This window comes from Gossypium hirsutum, chromosome D04, assembly GCF_007990345.1.
Source record: "Gossypium hirsutum isolate 1008001.06 chromosome D04, Gossypium_hirsutum_v2.1, whole genome shotgun sequence".
NCBI classification, from domain to species: domain Eukaryota; kingdom Viridiplantae; phylum Streptophyta; class Magnoliopsida; order Malvales; family Malvaceae; genus Gossypium; species Gossypium hirsutum.
The window spans coordinates 51,573,587-51,595,807 of NC_053440.1; the positions used below are offsets into that span (position 1 = coordinate 51,573,587).

General features: G+C 32.3%; 1 protein-coding gene across 2 annotated transcripts; it reads left to right on the forward strand.

The window, feature by feature from the left end:
- The first annotated feature begins 1,680 nt into the window (after window positions 1-1,680).
- Window positions 1,681-21,883, forward strand: LOC121215934 (O-acyltransferase WSD1). 2 transcript variants are annotated; one of them, XM_041090833.1, is made up of 5 exons: window positions 1,681-2,037; window positions 2,121-2,705; window positions 3,442-3,795; window positions 21,408-21,545; window positions 21,639-21,883. In XM_041090833.1, exons 1-5 carry the CDS (start codon window positions 1,807-1,809, stop codon window positions 21,783-21,785), a joined length of 1,455 nt encoding a protein of 484 aa, XP_040946767.1. In that variant the 5' UTR covers window positions 1,681-1,806; the 3' UTR covers window positions 21,786-21,883. The 2 variants fall into 2 exon arrangements, with proteins under 2 accessions (XP_040946767.1, XP_040946768.1); XM_041090834.1 differs by having other exon boundaries at window positions 1,753-2,037; window positions 21,478-21,545.
- The last annotated feature ends 338 nt before the right edge of the window (window positions 21,884-22,221 follow it).

A 22,221-nucleotide genomic window follows, 5' to 3' on the forward strand; every position in this document is an offset into this window, starting at 1 on the left:
GTTGCAAGTCATTAACAAACTCAGCCCATTAAATGTGAGTTTTAAAATTTAACAAAGTACAAGTGATTATTTCTTAATCCTGTAAGGAAAAGATTCCGTTGTGATTGTATCAAATAATAATATAAAGATGTATATAAAATTATTAAAAAATAAATAAAAACAAAATGTTTTAAAAAATTAAAAATTATAAATATTGAGAGGAGTTGAGTGTCGGACTCTCAACGGAAGGTATTGTTTTACTCGAGGAAACACCTCGGTTGACAGTTGATATAAATACAACCTGCAAGCGTACTTTACATAATTAATATTTTAACAATACATATACCTCAGTTATGAGCTTGTAAATCGTATGTATACCAACTATCAATTAAGGCGTTTTTTTCGAGTGAAACAATACCTTCCATTAAAAGTAAAAAAAATCGAATTCCTCTCAACAATAAATACACCTGGACGGAATTGATGAACACCACCTATATTCAACTACCATTTTTACAAATTCACATAAAAAAACTGAAGGGTTTTATTATTATTTCTTTGTTTTACCTTTATGATGTTTGCAAGTTCACGGCCTAGTAACCTTCTCCACCACATATTGCGGTACGGAAATATAGTCTCTCCTACCTTCATTACTTCTCTTTACTTTTAAGGGAAACCGACGAACGAGCAATAAAAATAAATTCAATAATTAAAAATATTTTGTTATATTTATATTTATATTTATATTTATCATAATATTATTTTTAGTTACATTATTACAAAATATGTTTTTTATTTTAAAATGTAACATTAATAAATTTAAATTTTATAATATTAGTAATTAAACCTAAATTTTTAAAATTTAAAAATTAAAAAAATTCTAAATTTATAAATAATAAAATAATTTGTAATATATTTTAACCAAAAAATAATTGAAGAGACCATCATTGTTAAGTATTAAAAGACAACACAAGTTTAAGTAATATAAAGGATAATCACCGACAGAAATAGTAAAACAAACCTGAAAGATGTGAAAACGAAAAGGAACAGGCGTCCTAATCCAGGGCTAGCCGCCCAATTAATGACCCATACTTCTTGGTCAGAGCGACCCCCATTATTTCACCTTTGGTAATAATATTCTAACTGTTACTATGAACAAAAACGTGCTGAGTAAAATTTTAATGGTAATTCAATTATTATTGGGTTTTTATTTTCGTTGTTTAATTGTAAAAATTTTAAAAATAAATAAAAATATTTTTTTAAAAGAAAATATAAGTATCGAACTATTATAAATGGATTATAAATGGATTGTCTAAATAACCATAAACTAGAATTAAATTATTATAATATAAATAAATTAAAAATTGATACAATTTAGACTAAAATTAACATTATAAAATTTTGAAACTTACTAATATAATTGTGCACGATCAATTTTAAACTTACTAATATAATTGTGCACGATCAATTTTAAACTTAAATACTAAAAATCCATAAATATCATTTAAGAATTTACCCAATACCTCATTACCAAATAATAATAATTTTAAGTTCGGTAGACGAGCTGATTAGCCTCTTTAGGTCAATGTTGTTGCATCAATAAATTTAGGCCTCCTACATGGATGAAGACATAGAATTGACAATTCATGATCAACACCTACCACAAGTAATAATAAAAGCTGAGAAGGAAATTATTGAACAACCCAACATTGTAAACCTATCTCACATGCATGATAATTGGGATCTACAATAAATGTACTACATAAATAGGGCAACCCAAACCCTAAGACCCTCATCAACTCAAGTTAGATATTAGAATTGAGAACCATAATGAACATTGGAAGTGAAGCTCAAAATAGAAACATGGTGAATGAGTTGAATGTAGATGAAGGTGAGTATTCAGAGCCAGTTAGTCCCACTGGTCAGTATTTCAACAGCTCAGAGCTGTCCATTTGTGTTCTTGCTGTTTTGGACTCCGATATCCCTATCGATGATTCCCCAGCCTTGGCTTTGCTTAAAGATGTCTTCCTTCCCATTAATCCTCGCTTCTCTTCTCTCATGGTATATATATGTCTTACACTTTATTTTCTCTTTCTCAATCATCTTTCAGTGGTGCTAACTATTAAAGTGATGCTGAGAAACAGGTTAAAGATGAAAATGGAGTAAAGCAGTGGAAGAAGGTTGAAGTAAAGCTAGAAGATCATGTAAACATCCCTAATTTCCCACCAGGATTATCACCAGAATCTTATGACAACCATCTAAGCAACTATCTGTCCAAAATAGCAATGGAACAACTCCCACATAACAGGCCACTATGGAACATTCATATCATCAAGTACCCAACTAGCAATGCAGCTGGTAATCTAATATTCAAGCTCCATCACTCACTGGGTGACGGCTTTTCTCTCATGGGTGCTCTTCTTTCTTGTCTACAAAGAGCGGACAACCCTTCGGTTCCATTGACATTCCCTTCACTTACTTCAGCCCCCACAACCCCAAGTCTTTCTCTCAAGACCAACTGCATCTTCAAGAACATTCCTAATGTCTTATGGTCCGCTTTCAACACCGTATCAGATTTTGGGTGGAGCCTGTTGAAAAGCAGCTATGTTGAAGATGATATTAGTTTGATAAGATCCGGGGGCCCTGGTGTAGAGTTCAAGCCAATTGTAGTTTCAACAATGACATTTTCACTTGATCACATCAAACAAATCAAGACCAAGCTTGGAGTGGTATGCTATCTTTTGGTACTAAAATTTATGTCACTTGCACATTAAATAACCCATTAATTGTTTTCATTCAATCTGCCTTACAATTATGCATTTAATTGAAAAGACTTATATTTTAATAAATAATAGTAATATATTGTTAATGAATTAGATAACATCATTTTAATTCAAATATTCAAATCAGGTAAAGTTTATATATAATTTTAATGATTTTTCACATAAATAATTAAATATAATTACTTTAATCTTTTTAGTGAAATGGTAGAGCATATAAAAGATCTAAACATTTAGCCTTATTAGATAAGTTGCAGTTAAGAATCTGCAATTCTGCACCTATTTTTCCTTCTTGGAGAAAACAATGTGCTGGTAGACAAGTTTGTTAATGTTACACCTCCGTATATCTTTCTCATTATATTTTCTTTAAGGATAGTCACCAACTCAAAATATAAACAATAAAATAAATATTAAAAATTTTCTTAAATTTTTATTTTTATTAAATAATTATTTTATTGAAAACGAATTTTAATCAAATGAAAAAAAATATATATTTAAGTGCTGAATGGAGTATAATGGAATTACGAAATTTTGTTTGATAAATTCTAAAAATGCATTAATTTCTTCGATATTTCAAAAAGAAAATATAGTATATGGTCATAATATTTTTACTATGCTCCATTATCAGTAAGGTTTTGTTTCATATTTTCCGTTTAGACTTTCTTATTTTTCGGGTCATTAACAGACAATAAATGATGTAATTACGGGGATAATTTTCTTTGGGACTCGATTATACATGCAAGGAGGAAGCAATAAGTTGAATAATGAAAATTCAACAGCCCTTGTGTTGCTCAATACTAGGAACATTGGAGGGTACAAATCAGTGAAGGAGATGGTGAAACCCAATCCTGAGTCAGCGTGGGGAAACCAGTTCGGGTTCTTGCATGTTTCACTGCCTGGATTGACCACTGTTCAATCTTGCAAACCTCTTGATTTTGTTTGGAAAGCTCAGAAACTTATCCAGAGAAAGCGAAACTCCAGAGCTGTTTTTCTTACTGGTCAGCTGCTAGAGTGTTTGAGGAAGTTTACAGGGCCCGAGGTATGTTATTTCAACTTTATGATATATATAGATTTAGTATTTGATATACCGGCAGAGTAATTTTTTTTATTTCACAAACAGCCTTAAAAATATGACAAGTCTCTTTTTTAAATATTATATTTTTAAATTTTACTATATTCTTGTAGGACATTTGTTAACCCTTGACCCTATAGAATCTGATTTTATCTTACTGGATAACCCAAAATAATTTGTAGACACTTGGTTTTAACAAGAACAATTATCAACATTGTTATACTCAACTCCATTGCCACCTTAGATCACAACGGGCATCATTTGAAAGTTCCATCTATCAAATCCTAATGAAGCTCTCCATGGCTCTACAATTACCTTATTAGGATACCATTTCAGGGGAATTTGGTCTAGTCTAGCTCCTCCTCTTCTATAGAAGCAAAGACTCCTTTTTCTATACTAATATTTTGTCCAACTTTCAACTTAGCTCATTCAATCCCTATAAATACTATGAGTGGCTCTCCACACCACCACAGTGTGAATCTTTTACCACCTCTATCACTAAATATTGCATCAACAATTAGTGTTGTGTCTAGGGGAATTAGAAAAAAAAAGTTGTCTCTAGAAAATGAAAACATTCACAACATGCAAAACTTTGAAATCCCAAAAGAAAATGAAGAAACATAAAGAAAATCATAAAGTTAGCAAAAAAAATGAGCTATCTGAAAGAGTTAGTCAATAAAGGAGTTAGCCAAAAGGCTCACCAAATAGTTAACAAAAAAAAATGGGCTAGCTAAAAGAGTTGGTTAAGAAAGGAGAAAGGAAAAAGGTTCATAAAAAGGAGTTAGCCAAAAGAGTTCGCCAAAAAGGAGATAATTAGAAAAGTACGAAAAAAGTAACTAGCAAAAAGAGTTAGCCAAAGAAAAAGACATAGCCAAAATAGTTAGCCAAAAAAGGAGCGAACCAAAAGAGTTCAATAAAAAAGAGGCTAGCTAGATGAATTAGCAAAAATGAAAGCTAGCCGAAAGAGTTAGCAAAAAATGGACTAGTTAGAAGAGTTAGCAAAAAAAAAAAATTAGAGCTAACTAGAAGAGGTAACCAAAAAGGGAAGGCTAGCCAAAAAAAAAAAAAGAAGCAATTAGAAGAGCTAACGAAAAAAGGGAGTTAGCCTGATGAGTTGCTAAAAAGGAGTTAGCCAGAAGAGTTTGCCAAAAAAGGGTTAGCCAGAAGAGTTAGACTAAAAAAAAGGCTAGCTAGAAGAGTTTGCAAAAATGGGAGTTAGTAAGAATAGTTAGACAAAAAGGAGGTAACAAAAACAGTTGGTCAAAAAGAGAGCTAGATAGAAGAGTTTGCCAAAAAAAGGGGGGCTAGGTAGAAAAGTATGCCAAAAAACAAGAGGGCATCTCGCCTACCAAGGGAGACCCCCTAGCACACCAGTGCCCACCACTACGGGCACCCTTTGTAAAATAATGGTCTCACATTTTCCCAACCTCGCATCAATAGCCAAGTATTAGACCTCTAAATTATTATCTATTAATGCTTATCCACTATTAAATTTATTGCTTAAGGGAAAAGGTGGCTAGCATTTCTATTATATGCCAAAAATGTTATGCTCAATGAGATGATGAAGTTTTCAAAGCTAGTCGAGATTCACTTAAAGAAATGAAAGATTAATTGGAAACCATGCCAAAACATCTTATAAATAACAAGGAAATCAGGTATTATGATCTAAAGTACGTCGTTGGAAATCCCTACTCTTTAGGCTCACCTCTAAGGTATCTTATTTTGACTTTAGAGACATCAACGAATTAGTCCCACCTTACATTGTTTTTACATTATCTCAAGGGTAAAAACTACATCCTTCCTCGAATTCAAAGAGAGAGGCACACTCCCCCTCGATGTCTTAAACAAGGATGCGAAAGTAAAAAAACTTGATGCTAAAGTGAAAGGTACAGTCCCCCATGACACCTTAGAAAAGGATGCAAAGATGAAAAAAAAATCTCAATGCAAAAGGGCGAGGTACAATCCCCTTAATTCCCTAGAGAAAAATACAATAAAAAAATCTCAAAACTAATGAGTGAGGCACAGTTCCCCATTGTATATAAACTTATGCTCTCAAGACACAAGGTTAGGGTTCCCTCAAAATTTGTGTCTATAATGTATGACCAAATAATTCGCCTCTTTAAGCCCATTTCGCTAGAATTTGCCTTAAAGGCACCTTATTTTGCTTTACCATATCAAGCTCGGCTTTATAGGTTTTTTATTTCGCATCACTAAATCAAGCTCACCTTAACAGGCATCCCATCTCATTTCACCAAATCAAGCTTACCTCTATAGGTATCTTATTTCCGATTTGCCAAACCAGGCTCCTTATAGGTAATTTATTTTTCTTCGTCAAATCAAACTCACCTCTAAGGCATATTATTAACCTCTTTAAGTGCACTTCACTAAATTCACCTCTAAGACTACAACAATAGTGTTTCTATTACCATAAACAAGAGACACTTCATAAAGAAGCATTATCTTGAGGAAGGTCATTTTATAACTTTCCTCTCGACTAGGTACTATAGTTATAACTATTTTTACTACCACCTTAAATCCCAATGGGATCAATTTGGAATTCTCATTTTATCACATCCTAATAGACCTTTCATACCTTTACACATCCTATATAGTAAGACATCATTCTAGAGGGACCCACATCAAGTTTCTTCCTTTATATAAGCTCCCCTTATCACCAATAATGCTTTAGGGCTCTTCTCCTATACCAAAACTCTACCCAAATCTAAACTTAACTCCTCTATCACTAGTGGCTCTTGGGACCACCATGGTGTGAACTATCCCCAACCTCCATAATTAAATCTTACATAAAAAAAATCTTTTTTTTTACAATTTTAACATTTATTTTGAATAAACCATTCTTGTTTGGAATTTTTTTTGTTATTTTAACATTTATTTTGAATAAACCATTCTTGTTTAGAATATTTTTTGTCCAAAAAAATAATTGTTCGAAAATAATAGTGTTAAGAACAACTATGTACATAATAGAGCTTTAGACTAGAACAATTGTCATCCAAAGTAGTTGCCATTTGATAATAGCTCTTGCTAGGAACAAGTGTTGTTTAGAACAACTATTGGTTAGAATAGTTTTTTTTTCTTCAAAAGAAATTATGTCTGTGTAACACCTTTAACCCTTATTACCAGACTTTTCAGAACAAATACGAACATTTCATATCATTTAATATACATATCAAAAACCAATCATAAATCGCTCATATTGTCCCTTATATGAGCCCTCGAGGCCCAAAATATGCATTAGAAGTAGATCGAGACTAATTTAGAAACTCAGAGAATTTTTCTCAAAATTTTTCTCACTAGCTCAAACCAGGCCTCAATATGCTTATTGAATACCATCATTTAACCATTTCAAACACACATCAAGTATGATTAAACCATAGTTATATAAGTTGATTGGAAATATAAAAAAAAATGCAACTCATAACATTTACACAAACTAACTTTACTCAAAACCATTCCAACCTTATACATGCCATATAAACCTTAGTACACGTTGCAAAAGCTACCAGATTAAGTTGGATAGTGTGACTTGATGTGTTGATCTGATCTCTCGACCTTACGTTAATCTACAATAACATTAAACAACACAAGTAAGCTTAATGAAGCTTAGTAAGTTCGATAAGTTAAACATAAATCTTACCAAACTTAATATAATAAATTAAATAGTAAATTAATAATGCACTCTCCCTGTCAAACATAACATAAATCAATGAACACCCTTCTTTCAAATCAATATCAATAATAAACGATAAATCTTTCAATTTCAATCACATAAGTCATTTACCAAATCTTATCGGATCGGAGAACGGCTTACGAATATTAGTACATTGTTTTTAGAAGCCTGAAGGCTAAAAAGAAGTATATAAGTGCTAAACAAAAACCCGTAAGGGTTGAACGAAAGCTCATAAGAGCTGAACGAAAACCCATAAGGGTTAAACACAAGCTCAAAAGAGCTGAACAGAAACCCATTAGGGTTTAACAGAAACTCATATAAGTTAAACAGAAGCTCATGAAAGCTAAACGGAAAGTAAACACGAAAGTTCGCAACAAATGCTAAGCCTCGGTTTATTTGGGTAATTTTCTGTCAATTCTCCCTTTGCTAATCGCCACACAACGATTGTACACAATCCCACATTCCATTTAAATCACATATTCACTTCAAATTCATAATTTAACAAGATTCCATTTTTAACAATATACCAAATACATAATATCATACATAAATTTAATATAATTATTAAACTTTAATCATACGAACTTACTTGGGTTAAATTGTAAGATTTGTAGAAGTTCAGGGACTATTCTACTAATTTCCCTTTTTCACGAGTATCTACGGCCTCTTGATCTAAAACATAAATTATTCAGTCATTAGTATATATTTCAGTTCCAATTCACTTCACAATTAATACCCCTTAATTTTTGAAATTACACAACTACCCCAACTTTAACAACTTTTACAAGTTAGTCCCTTACTAATTAGTCTATCAAATGAGCTAATTTTTCTCAATTGATAATTTATCTAAATATTCTATACTATTATACAACTCTTGATATTTAGAATTTTAATACCAAACCCTAATATTTAACCTTTTCACAATTTGGTCCCAAAATCAATATCTATCAAAATCACTTTATAAAATCATCATACCAAAAAAAAATAAAAGCTCTAGGTCCATTTTAATTCATCAAAAACATTCAGTATTCATCAATGGCAACTTTCAAAATTACCAATAAAATCAAAAACCAATGAAATAGCTAGTTGGACCTAATTGTAAAAGTCTTAAAAACACAAGAATTACAAGAGAAAGGCAAGAGTTAAACTTACATAGAGCTAAAATAGAAAACAGCTTCTTAAGGGTTATCCAATGGTGTTTTTAGGCTGAAGATTGATGAAGAATTGCCTAGAAACTATTAAATCCCATTTTTAGTTATTTTAATTTTATTTCATTTCCAATTTTACCCTTTAATCACCTGATTTCATTGTTTTTTTGCTTATGCCGCCTCAGCCTTCCCATGTGTGTCTAATTGCTTTTTTAGTCCTCCCTTATTTGCCATTTAGGCTATTTAATCACTATTTCTTTAATTAGCAAGGTTTACACCTTTTTCAATTTAGTCTATTTTAATTAATTAACTATCAAAACGTTAAAATTTTCTAACGAAACTTTAATACTACCTTAATGACACCCCATAAATATTATAAAAATATTTAATACTCTGTTTATAACATCGAGATCTCGATATCTCATTTTCTAAACCACTTACCTAATAAATCCTTATTAAACACAAATTTCTAATTCAAAGATCTTCTTAAAACCATATTTGACTCGTAAATATTGAATAATAAAATATAAGAGCTCACTTGTCGGATTTGGTGGTCTCGAACCACTATTTTTTACACCACTGATAATCGGGCTGTTACAACTCTCCCTCCTTTAAAAAATTTCGTCCTTGAAATTTGTTACCTTGGAATAGGTTCGGATATTGTGATCTAATTGATTCTTCTGTTTTCCAAGTAGCCTCCTCTAAACCATGACGATGCCACAATACTTTTACTAACAATACTCATTTATTTCACAATTCTTTAACCTCTCGAGCCAAAATTCTCACTGGTTCTTCCAAATATGTCATATCTGGTTGCAGCTCAATCTCACTATGAAGAATCACGTGTGAAGGATTAGATCTGTACCGCCTTAGCATCGATACGTGAAACACATTATGAATATTTTCATGTTCTGGAGGCAAAGCTAATCTATAAGGTACCAGGCCGATTCTTTCGATAATTTCATACGATTCGATAAATCTTGGACTCAATTTCCCTTTCCTACCGAACTGTAATACATTTTTCCACGGAGAGACCTTTAAGAATAGTCGATCAACAACAGAAAATTCTATATCTATTCTTTTCAAACCAGTATACGATTTCTGACGGTCTGAAGTAGCTTTCAAACTATCCTGGATAATTCGAACTTTATCTTCAGTCTCTCGGATCAAGTCGACTCCTACTAGCTTGGATTCACTCAATTCAGACCAATACAATGGTGTCTTACATTTTCTCTCATAAAAAGTTTCAAACGGTGATATAGGTAAATTCAGCTAACGGTAAATACCTTTCCCAGCTACCTCAAAATTCAAGTATACAACATCTCAACATATCTTCCAGAATCTGAATCACTCGTTCGATTGCCCGTCGGTTTGAGTATGAAATACTATGTTGAAATTTAGCTTTGTACCTAGAGCCTCTTGCAATTTACTCTAAAATCTCGATGTAAACCTCGGATCTCGATTTGAAATAATGGATGTTGGGACCCCATGTAACCTCACAATCTTTGTTATATACAATTCTGCTAACTTCTCAAGTGAAAAGTCTGTTCTAACTGGGATAAAATGTGACGACTTAGTCAATCTATCAACAATCACCCAAATCGAATCTTTCTTTCTCAGGGTCACAAGTAGACCGGATACAAAATCCATCGAAATAGGCTCTCACTTCCATACAAAACCCATTGGTACCTGATGTTTTGCTTTCACTTGTTGACAAATCAAACACTTAGCTACAAACTCACAAATTTCCCATTTCATACCCGACCACTAATACATCCATTTCAAATCACAATACATTTTTGTACTACTCGGATGAATGGAGTACAGGCTATTGTGAGCTTCAGAAAGAATATCATTGTTCAAACCCAGATTATTCAGAACACAAATTCTATTGCGATAACACAACATACCACTATCATCAACACTATACTCTGAACTTACATTGTTCTGAACTATCTGTCGTTTCAACACCAATTTCAGATCATCATCTTGAAATTCCCGAATCCATTGAAAAAAATAAAGGTTTTGTTCTCAACTCTGCTAATACAAAACCATCTTCATTAAGAGATAAATGAGTGTTCAACACTCGGAGTACAAACAATTACGACTTTCGGTTAAATGCATCCGCAACTACATTAGCCTTTCCCGAATGGTAGCCAATAACCGGATCATAATTTTTCAATAACTCTAGCCACTATCTCTGTCTCAAATTCAACTCTTTTTGAGTCATTAGATACTTTAAACTTTTGTGACCTGTAAACACGTAACATTTCTCACCATATAAGAAATGTCTCCAAGTCTTCAAAGCAAATACGATTGTAGCCAACTCAAGATCATCTGTATGATAATTCTTCTCGTGTGGCTTTAATTGTCGAGAAGCATAGGCCACTACCTTTCCTGGCTACACCAATACATAACCCAAACTATTCAGAGATGCATCACTATAAACAACATATGGTACACTAGATTCTGGCCGAGTCAAGACCGGAGCTTCTGTCAACATCTTTTTCAACTGATCAAAACTCTGCTGACACTCATCAGACCAAACAAATTGAACGTTTTTCTGTAACAATCAGGTCAACGGCGAACCAATCATCGAAAAGTTCTTGACAAAACGCCTGTAATAACCTGCTAGAGCCAGAAAACTTCGCACTTCTGAAACATTTTTCGGAGTCTTCCAATTTACCACTACAGATACTTTTCTCAGATTAACTCAAGTCCCTTCAGCTGATACAATGTGACCCAAAAATCCCACCTCATGAATCCAGAATCAACCTTTCTTCAAACCGAATGCACATTTTTTCTTCGGGTGGTACAATTTCTCGGGCATATTTACTGAGGTATACAAATTGCCTCTCATACTCGGCTACCGATCTATTTCCTTGGCGCGAGTTAAGAAATTCCCTCTTTTTCTTGTCTAAATACCTCTTGTCGACATATTTCTTTTTAAATTCGCTTTAGAAGAATTCCCATGAGATTTTTTCTTTTAGCACTATAGCCACTATTGTTGACCACCAATTATAAGCTTCTTCTTTCACTAATGAAACAGCACATCTCAGATAATCATCGGGAGAACAAGCTATTTCTTCAAAAACTCTTATTGTATTATGAAGCCAATATTCAGCTTTGACTGGGTCATCATCTAAGAAATGTCTCCAAGTCTTCAAAGCAAATACGATTGTAGCCAACTCAAGATCATCTGTATGATAATTCTTCTCGTGTGGCTTTAATTGTCGAGAAGCATAGGCTACTACCTTTCCTGGCTGCACCAATACATAACCCAAACTATTCAGAGATGCATCACTATAAACAACATATGGTACACCAGATTCTGGCCGAGTCAAGACCGGAGCTTCTGTCAACATCTTTTTCAACTGATCAAAACTCTGCTGACACTCATCAGACCAAACAAATTGAACGTTTTTCTGTAACAATCAGGTCAACGGCGAACCAATCATCGAAAAGTTCTTGACAAAACGTCTGTAATAACCTGCTAGAGCCAGAAAACTTCGCACTTCTGAAACATTTTTCGGAGTCTTCCAATTTACCACTACAGATAATTTTCTCAGATTAACTCGAGTCTCTTCAGCTGATATAATGTGACCCAAAAATCCCACCTCATGAATCCAGAATCAACCCTTCTTCAAACCGAATGCACATTTCTTCTTCGGGTGGTACAATTTCTTGGGCATATTTACTGAGGTATACAAATTGCCTCTCATACTCGGCCACCGATCTATTTCCTTGGCGCGAGTTAAGAAATTCCCTCTTTTTCTTGTCTAAATACCTCTTGTCGACATATTTCTTTTTAAATTCGCTTTAGAAGAATTCCCATGAGATTTTTTCTTTTAGCACTACAGCCACTATTGTTGACCACCAATTATAAGCTTCCTCTTTCACTAATGAAACAGCACATCTCAGATAATCATCGGGAGAACAAGCTATTTCTTCAAAAACTCTTATTGTATTATGAAGCCAATATTCAGCTTTGACTGGGTCATCATCTAAGAAATGTCTCCAAGTCTTCAAAGCAAATACGATTGTAGCCAACTCAAGATCATCTGTATGATAATTCTTCTCGTGTGGCTTTAATTGTCGAGAAGCATAGGCCACTACCTTTCTTGGCTGCACCAATACATAACCCAAACTATTCAGAGATGCATCACTATAAACAACATATGGTACACCAGATTCTGGCCGAGTCAAGACCAGAGCTTCTGTCAACATCTTTTTCAACTGATCAAAACTCTGCTGACACTCATCAGACCAAACAAATTGAACATTTTTCTGTAACAATCAGGTCAACGGCGAACCAATCATCGAAAAGTTCTTGACAAAACGTCTGTAATAACCTGCTAGAGCCAGAAAACTTCGCACTTCTGAAACATTTTTCGGAGTCTTCCAATTTACCACTACAGATACTTTTCTCAGATTAACTCGAGTCCCTTCAGCTAATACAATGTGACCCAAAAATCCCACCTCATGAATCCAGAATCAACCCTTCTTCAAACCGAATGCACATTTCTTCTTCGGGTGGTACAATTTCTCGGGCATATTTACTGAGGTATACAAATTGTCTCTCATACTCGGCTACCGATCTATTTCCTTGGCGCGAGTTAATAAATTCCCTCTTTTTCTTATCTAAATACCTCTTGTCGACATATTTCTTTTTAAATTCGCTTTAGAAGAATTCCCATGAGATTTTTTCTTTTAGCACTACAGCCACTATTGTTGACCACCAATTATAAGCTTCCTCTTTCACTAATGAAACAACACATCTCAGATAATCATCGAGAGAACAAGCTATTTCTTCAAAAACTCTTATTGTATTATGAAGCCAATATTCAGCTTTGACTGGGTCATCATCTAACCTACCCCGAAATTCTTCAGCCCTACACTTTCTAAGTTTTTCTATTGGAGTACGTTTACTAGATTCATTCATTGGAGGTGGTGGAGATGCAACCAGAGGCTCTACAGGTGGTACAGTAGGGGCAGGAGTTTGTTGAGCCAGATTTCACTATTGCATGAATCCACTAAACCATTTATTCATAAACCCAAAGAGCATATTTTTAAATTATTGTTCTTGAGCCGAAGGAATTGGGACATTACTACTCGTCCCATGTTCCGATGTGTAACACCTCTAACCCGAGATCGTCGTCGAATTGGGGTTACGAGGCATTACCGAACCAAAAGCTTAATTCTAATTTTAATTAATAAATGGTAAAACCAAAATAAAACTAATCATGCACTATTTATATATATATTTAGCTTAGCAAAATCAAATATAAAATTCAAGTAAACCAAATTTGCATGCTTAACAATCAAGTGGAATACATAGACTATCCATTCAAATATAGTAAAGGTGTACATTTTATTACATTTGAATAAAATTGATATTTCACTATATTTATTCAAATATATAATCTTACCATTTCCAAGAAACATTATATATATTCATTAAGATAATATAGCACTCAATCAAATTTCATAGTCAACCACACTTTTTGAATTAAACATGAACCAAATAATCTATTTGTATATACAATATTTCCTATTACCTATTTAATAAATCTCAAAATCTTATTCAAATATTACATAAATTAATCAAATATAATTACAACTTGAATAACAAATTATGTCCTTATACTAATAAATATAATAACTAACATGAATTTAACCCTTAACTGAATATACATGGCTTATAATAAAATCATATGATCAAACTAATTTGTCCTATTTAAAACCAAATGCAAACCCAGGCATAGCAAATTTTCTTTACTAAATAATTGAATTGAAGTGGCCAAACTAATACCAATTCGTCTAGTGCATAATATGCCTAAATTAAATCTAACATCAATCTAACCAAATTAATCGTCCAATACCAAAGCATATAAAACATATAATTTACCTGTTTAAATATATATAATTGAACTATCTATTTAAATGCATGTGCATAAATGCTGTGCATAAATGCTCATGCTTAAATCATTTCCAAAATATATATTTCATTATATTACCTTACAAAACTAAGCATTTCATTACCAGTTATATATATATATATCTTAATCCATACCCATATTATTATATTCTATAAAATAAATATCAAATTATAACTATCAGCAATTACATTAATTAATCAAACATATACACCTATAATAACATTTAAAATCAATTCCCATGAATTAAACATACCATTTGCAATTTCATATCCAAACAAATCACACATAACATGCACATATATAATACCATCCATAAAATGCTTAATCATAATCAAAATATGCCTAAACCATAATTCACCCAAACCGAGCACAACAATCTAATTAAGCCATTTTCGCATGGCTTTAATATATACATATTTGAATTAACCAAACTTCAAATCTAGTCTATACATGTCATAGTCCCAAAATAAATTTTAGCTTATAAGATACCCTAATTAGTCGATAGTGTGATAGGTTTTACTGACGAATCCCCGAGCTCGTAACGGCTTCAAAATCTATAAAACAAAGGTAAACAAATACAAGCACACAGTAAGCTATTTAAAGCTTAGTAAGTCAAAAGCATATGTATATATATATTTCTCACTATCATTAATACAACCAATTTACCAAGCTAACTAAACCAAATAAATATATTTATACATTTAGCATACGTAAGTTGAATATTTTACTACTAGAATACAAGTATATTCATCATATATATATATATCTTACAATTATGATAATAGGCCAAAATCACTCATAATTTCAAACATATTTACACATTATAGACTTAGTAAATAATCTTGAATCATCAATTCAATATAAAACTTACCTTAATTTCTTAACATGGTAATAATACATACCTGAACTTTTAAATTTGTTTTCACATTCGTTCTTAAATTAACGTTGCCCGTTGAGCTGTTCGGAATTGAAAAGGATATGCAAATAGTTGGAAAGTCTGTAAAATGCCAACGTCCCGACGTGGTCTTACATGTATTTACAAATCGATGTCACTGTCCTAGACAGGGTCTTACACGTAAACACAAGTCGATGCCAACGTCCCAGACATGGTCTTACACGTAAACACAAGTCGATGCCAACGTCTCAGGCGTGGTCTTACACAAAATCACATATCAGAAATCTTATCTATTCCTAAGGCTCGTACGGGGCTTCCGATTATTGAACCTAATCAAATCAAACTCAAAAATACATATTTCTAGCTTAATCATATTCGACCATTATCAAATAAAATTCATAAAATTGCATTTATTATGTAACCTATGTATATAATCAAATTTAACAACATTTATATGCTTACAAACTTACCTCGGATATCTACGGACATAGTCGACTACTCAACTACTTTCGACTTCCCCCAATCTAAATCTGTTTTCTTCGTTTCTTGATCTAAACATATTAAAAATTAACTCTTTTATTCAATAAATCATTTAGTTTAATCCAAAAACACATAAATGGGCAAATTACCAATTTTCCCCTAACATTTCACACTTTTTGCAATTTAGTCCCTATTTCACAAAATACAAAATAAACAAACTTTCCTTGCACAATAGCTTATCCGAATATTCACTAAGCTCATATAAGTCCATGCATGTCATTTATTTCACATTTTAGTCTCTCAATTTACACTTTTCTTAATTTAGTCCTTAATACACATTTTTATCAAAAATTACTAATTAAAACATGAAAATCTAACAACATATATTTATTTTCCCTCATATAATAACATAAACAACAATCTCTCTTCAAGGGCATATCATAAAATACACAACCAATTCAAAAATTCAAGCATGGGCTTTGTAGTACTCGAAGCAATGATCTCAAAAACGTAAAAATTATTAAAAACCGAACAAAATTCATACCTTAATCAAGCTTGCAAGTGTTGAATATGTTAAAGCTTTTAAACAATCTTTTTTCTTCTTAGTTTCGGCCAAAAAAAATGGAGAAACAATGCTTTAATTTTAATATATTAAACATATACTATAATTAATAATTGGTTTACTTTATTAACCTTTATATAAATATATACACACATATATATAAGGCTATATTTTATATAAATTTATATAAATATATACACATATAATTAATAATTAGTTTACTTTATTAACCTTTATATAAATATATACACACATATATATAAGGCTATACTTGTACTTTGCCACCCACTAACTATATTTTGGCCTTTTTACATCATAAATCCTCCATTTTATAAAGACAACAACAATTTGGTACCTTTAGATTTAACCCTAAATTTTTCATTTTACGCGATTAAGATATTTTCTTTAATCGGTCACTCAAACGACAAAATTAAAATACGAAAATTTCACACAATTAAATTCACACATCATAAACACACAAAATAATATTAAAATATTTTTTAACTCGGATTTGTGGTCCCGAAACCACTATGTCCGATTAAGGTCGAAATCAAGCTGTTACAATATGTCTGTGCTCTACTATTAACTTCATCATTATCAACATGTTCAGATCTTTCTGACCTCTTTACAATCTATAAGAAAAAAAAGGTTAGATTGGATCATACATATCACACTATCACAGATTTATATGACATGTATTTTTAGGCATTTCACACGCTACGTTTAGTCCGAGGATCGGCTAAATCGTAACTCTTATACCACTAAATGTAACACCCCTAACCTTTATTCGTCGTCAAAACAGGGTTACAAAGTATTATTGAACTCTTTAGAACAAATACGAACATTTCATATCATTTAATATACATATCAGAAACCAATCATAAATCACTCATATTGTCCCTTGTATGAGCACTCGAGGCCCAAAATATGCATTAGAAGTAGATCGGGACTAATCCGGAAACTCAGAGAACTTTTCTCAAAATTTTAAAATTTTCCCTAAGTGCAGGGGACACACGTCCGTATGGCCAGGCCATGTGGCTCACACGGTCGAGTGACACGTCCATGTCTTATCCCGTATGGGCATTCGATGTGAGGCACACGGCCGTGTCCCATCCCCGTGTCCATGCCCATGTAACTCTCTGACTTGGGTCACACGGCCAAGTCTCACACCCATGTGCTAGGCCGTGTGTTTTAAAATTAAGGTGCACGGGTCATATAGCCAAGCCACACGCCCTTGTGCTAGGCCGCGTGCAAAAACCTTGACATTCTGTTTCTCAAATTTTAAGATACAGAGGACACACAGCTAGACCACATGCCCATGTGCTAAGCTGTGTGTGACACATGGCTGAGACACACACCCGTGTCTCTGCCCGTGTGGACGAAAATAGACCATTTTATGGCCACTTTTCTCACCTAATCTTTGTGTCAACCTAAGCACAACCATTTGCACATTCATAAATCATGACAATACCTTCAATTCAAGCTAAAACCAAGTTTTATACATAACATATCATCACATATATTCAAATATCCAATCTTACCAAATTAACCATAGACACATATGCATATTTTACTAAATTCACTAGCTCAAACCATGCCCCAATATGCCTATTGAATACCATCATTTAACCATTTCAAACACACATTAAGTATGATTAAGCGATACTTATATAAGTTGATTGAAAATATAAACAAAATGTAACTCATAACATTTACACAAACCAACTTTACTCAAAACCATTCCAACCCTATGCATGCCATATAAACCTTAGTACACGTTGCAGAAGCTACGTAATTAAGCTGGATAGTATGGCTTGATGTGTTGATCCGATCTCCCGACCTTACGTTAATATACAAGAACATTAAACAACACAAGTAAGCTTAATGAAGCTTAGTAAGTTCGATTGGTTAAACATAAATCTTACCGAACTTAATATAATAAATTAAATAGTAAATTAATCATGCACTCTCCCTGTCAAACACAACATAAATCGATGAACACCCTTCTTTCAAATCAATATCAATAATAAACGATAAATCTTTCAATTTCAATCACATAAGCCATTTACCAAATCTTATCGAATCGGAGATCTGCTTACGGATATGAGTACATCGTTTTCAGAAGCCTGATGGCTAAACAGAAGCACATAAGTGCGAAATAGAAACCCGTAAGGGTTGAACGAAAGCTCATAAGAGCTAAACGGAAACCCATAAAGGTTAAACAGAAACTCAAAAGAGATGAAGAGAAACCCATTAAGGTTGAACGGAAACTTATATGAGTTAAACAGAAGCTTGTGAGAGCTAAACAGAAAGTAAACACGAAAGTTCACAAAAAATGTTAAACCTTGATTTACTTGGGTAATTTTTTGTCAATTCTTCCTTTGTTGATTGCCACACAATGATTGTACTCAATCCCGCGTTCCATTTAAGTCGGATATTCACTTCAAATTCATAATTTAACAATATTCAATTTTTCAACAATATACTAAATACATAATATCATACATCAATTCAATATATTATTAAAATTTAATCATACAAACTTACCTGGGCTAAATTGTAAGATTTATAGAAGTTCAGGGACTATTCTACTGATTTCCCTTTTTCACGAGTATGTATGGCCTATTGATCTAAAATATAAATTATTCAGTCATTAGTATATATTTCAGTTCCAATTCACTTCACAATTAATACCCCTTAATTTTTGAAATTACACAATTACCCTAACTTTTACAACTTTTACAATTTAGTCCCTTACTAATTAGTCTATCAAATGAACTAAATTTTCTCAATTGATAATTTATCTAAATATTCTAGAATATTATACAGCTCTTGCTATTCAGAATTTCAATACCAAACCCTAATATTTAACCTTTTCATAATTTGGTCCCAAAGTCAATATCTATCAAAATCACTTTATAAAATCATCATACAAAAATATATTAAAGCTCTAAGTCCATGTTAATTCATCAAAAAAATTTAGTATTCATCAATGGTAACTTTCAAAATTACCAATAAAAAAACTAATGAAATAGCTAGTTGGACCTAATTGTAAAAGTCTTAAAAACACAAGAATTACAAGAAAAAGGCAAGAATTAAAAAACAGCTTCTTAAGGGTTATCCAATGGTGTTTTTAGGCTGAAGATTGATGAAGAATTGCCTAGAAACTATTAAATCCCATTTTTAGCTATTTTAATTTTATTTCATTTCCAATTTTACCCCTTAATCACCTAATTTCATTGTTTTTTTCTGCTTATGCCGCCTCAGCCTTCCTATGTGTGTCTAATTGCCTTTTTAGTCCTCCATTATTTACCATTTAGGCTATTTAATCACTATTTCTTTAATTAGCAAGTTTTGCACCTTTTTCAATTTAGTCCTTTTTAATTAATTAACTATCAAAACGTTAAAATTTTCTAACGAAACTTTAATACTACCTTAATGAGACTCCATAAATATTTATTAAAATATTTATGACTCGGTTTATAAAATTGATTTCTCGATACCTTGTTTTCTAAATCACTTAACCTAATAAATTCTTATTAAACACAAATTACTAATCCAAAGATCTTCCTAAAACCACATTTGACTCGTAAATACTGAATAAAAAAATTTATGAGCTCACTCATCGAATTTGGTGGTCTCGAACCACTGTTTTTAACACCATTGAAAATCGGGCTGTTATAGTCCAAAACAACCATGATTCATGATAGCTCCTATTTAGAAAAATTGTTCTTTAAGAATATTCATCATTCAAGACAACTCATATTTAGGACAACTATTGTTAATAACAACTATGTTGAGAATAATTGACGTTGAGACCAGTCATATTTAGAACAACTATTGTCCAGAATAATCTATCAAGAGCAAGTCATGTTCAAAATAGATCAAGATAACTCTTATTAAAATAACTTTTTGTTCAAGAACAACTCATGTTGGGATTGATTTTGTTCAAAACAACACTACTTATAACAGCTCTTCTTCAAGAACAACTCTTATTTGAAACAACCTTTGGTTGGAACAACCTACGTTTAGAACAACACTATTATAGAAACATGTTCAAAGAACAACTTATCAAAGAAAAAATGATTAAGAAAAACACATTTTTCCAAGGATGCTTTCTAGAAGATGTATATTCACAAGGTATCATTTCACCAAAATAGAAGAAGTTGAGATAACTTTGTAATATAGCAAGATTCTTGGGTTAACTTTACTCTTCAAATGTTCTCAAAAGCTTAGCTTGGTGGATCAAAGATGGAAGTAGTTAATAAGCCCCCTTTTCACTTTTCCTTATAGTATTGAGTGTTTTTCCCTTTCTTTTATAAACATTGCAAACTTTTGTTCACTATTCACCATTATCAACAATATAAATTATTGTTTATATATTGTTATCTTTGTAATCTAAAGTCTCTCAATTTACTCCAATTCAATATCTAATTTTGTAACTTTTATTATCTACATCTATAAATAAGAGTTCCCATAACTCATTTTTTTTAGGAAATTTTGGAACTTTTGGCTTTGGGGCAACTTACTCTCAAACTCTTTCTATAATTCTTTTTAACTTAATTCTCTCCTTATCTTGGTTCTCCATCTTATTAAGCTTTGAATCAACATTCTAACCATCACTACAGATTGCTCCAATCTCTTTCTAACGTCTCTCAACACATTTCATTTCACTTGTTTGGAACATTTCCTCTCCTTACCAATACACCTCTACCTCATCCGAACTTGAAATTTTTAAAATTTATCCAAAATTTCTAATATTTGAATTAATAGTTATAATTTAAACCCAACCAATACGTCAAATGTACTGTTATGGTTCCAAATTAAAAGAAAGGGTAAAGTCAGTAATATTTTATATATATAACAGACGACAGCCAAATACATCCATAGCACATTAAAGAACTCAAGCATGACAATCTCGAATGTGATTGGACCAGTGGAACGAATGGCATTGGCTAATCATCCAATTAAAAGCTTGTACTTTATGGTGGTCGGCGTACCTCAGGTTTGTTTACAGATTTTGCTAAAACTTTTTATTTATATATCAATCATATATATATATAAGATGGATTTAATGGATGACTTTGCACATTTCCAGAGTCTAACCATAACAATGGTTAGTTACATGGGAAAGCTGAGGATTGCCGTAGGAACCGAGAAAGGCTACATTGATCCGCCCAAGTTCAAGTCGTCTATCGAGAATGCCTTTGAGATGATACTCAAAGCTGCCCATGAAACTGTTTAAACTTCTCTTTTCTATTGTTTACAGTGCATCATGAATATGGATGTATGATCCTCAATGGCCCCGAAGTTTAATATTATTTTATTTTAGATTTTTCCTCACTTCATTGCTAGCATTTAACTAGTACATAATAATTTCACAATTTGGTCTTGATGGACGAAAATGAATTCACAAGAACAATAGAGCACCATGCAAAGCAACTCCAATGTCAAATATACAGAAATGGGTAAGAAAAGGGGTCTATCATTTCGGTTAAAAAACATAAATTCCAATGTGAACATTTATTATATATATGTTGGAATGATTTTCAAAATAAGTGAACCAAACAAATAGAAGCTATGAAACAGGTTTGATTTCAAGCCGAGAAAATTTATTTAAAGGACTTTGGGGGGATTTGTGTACATTTTCAGGGGCATTGAAATAATATGTCTGGAAATCT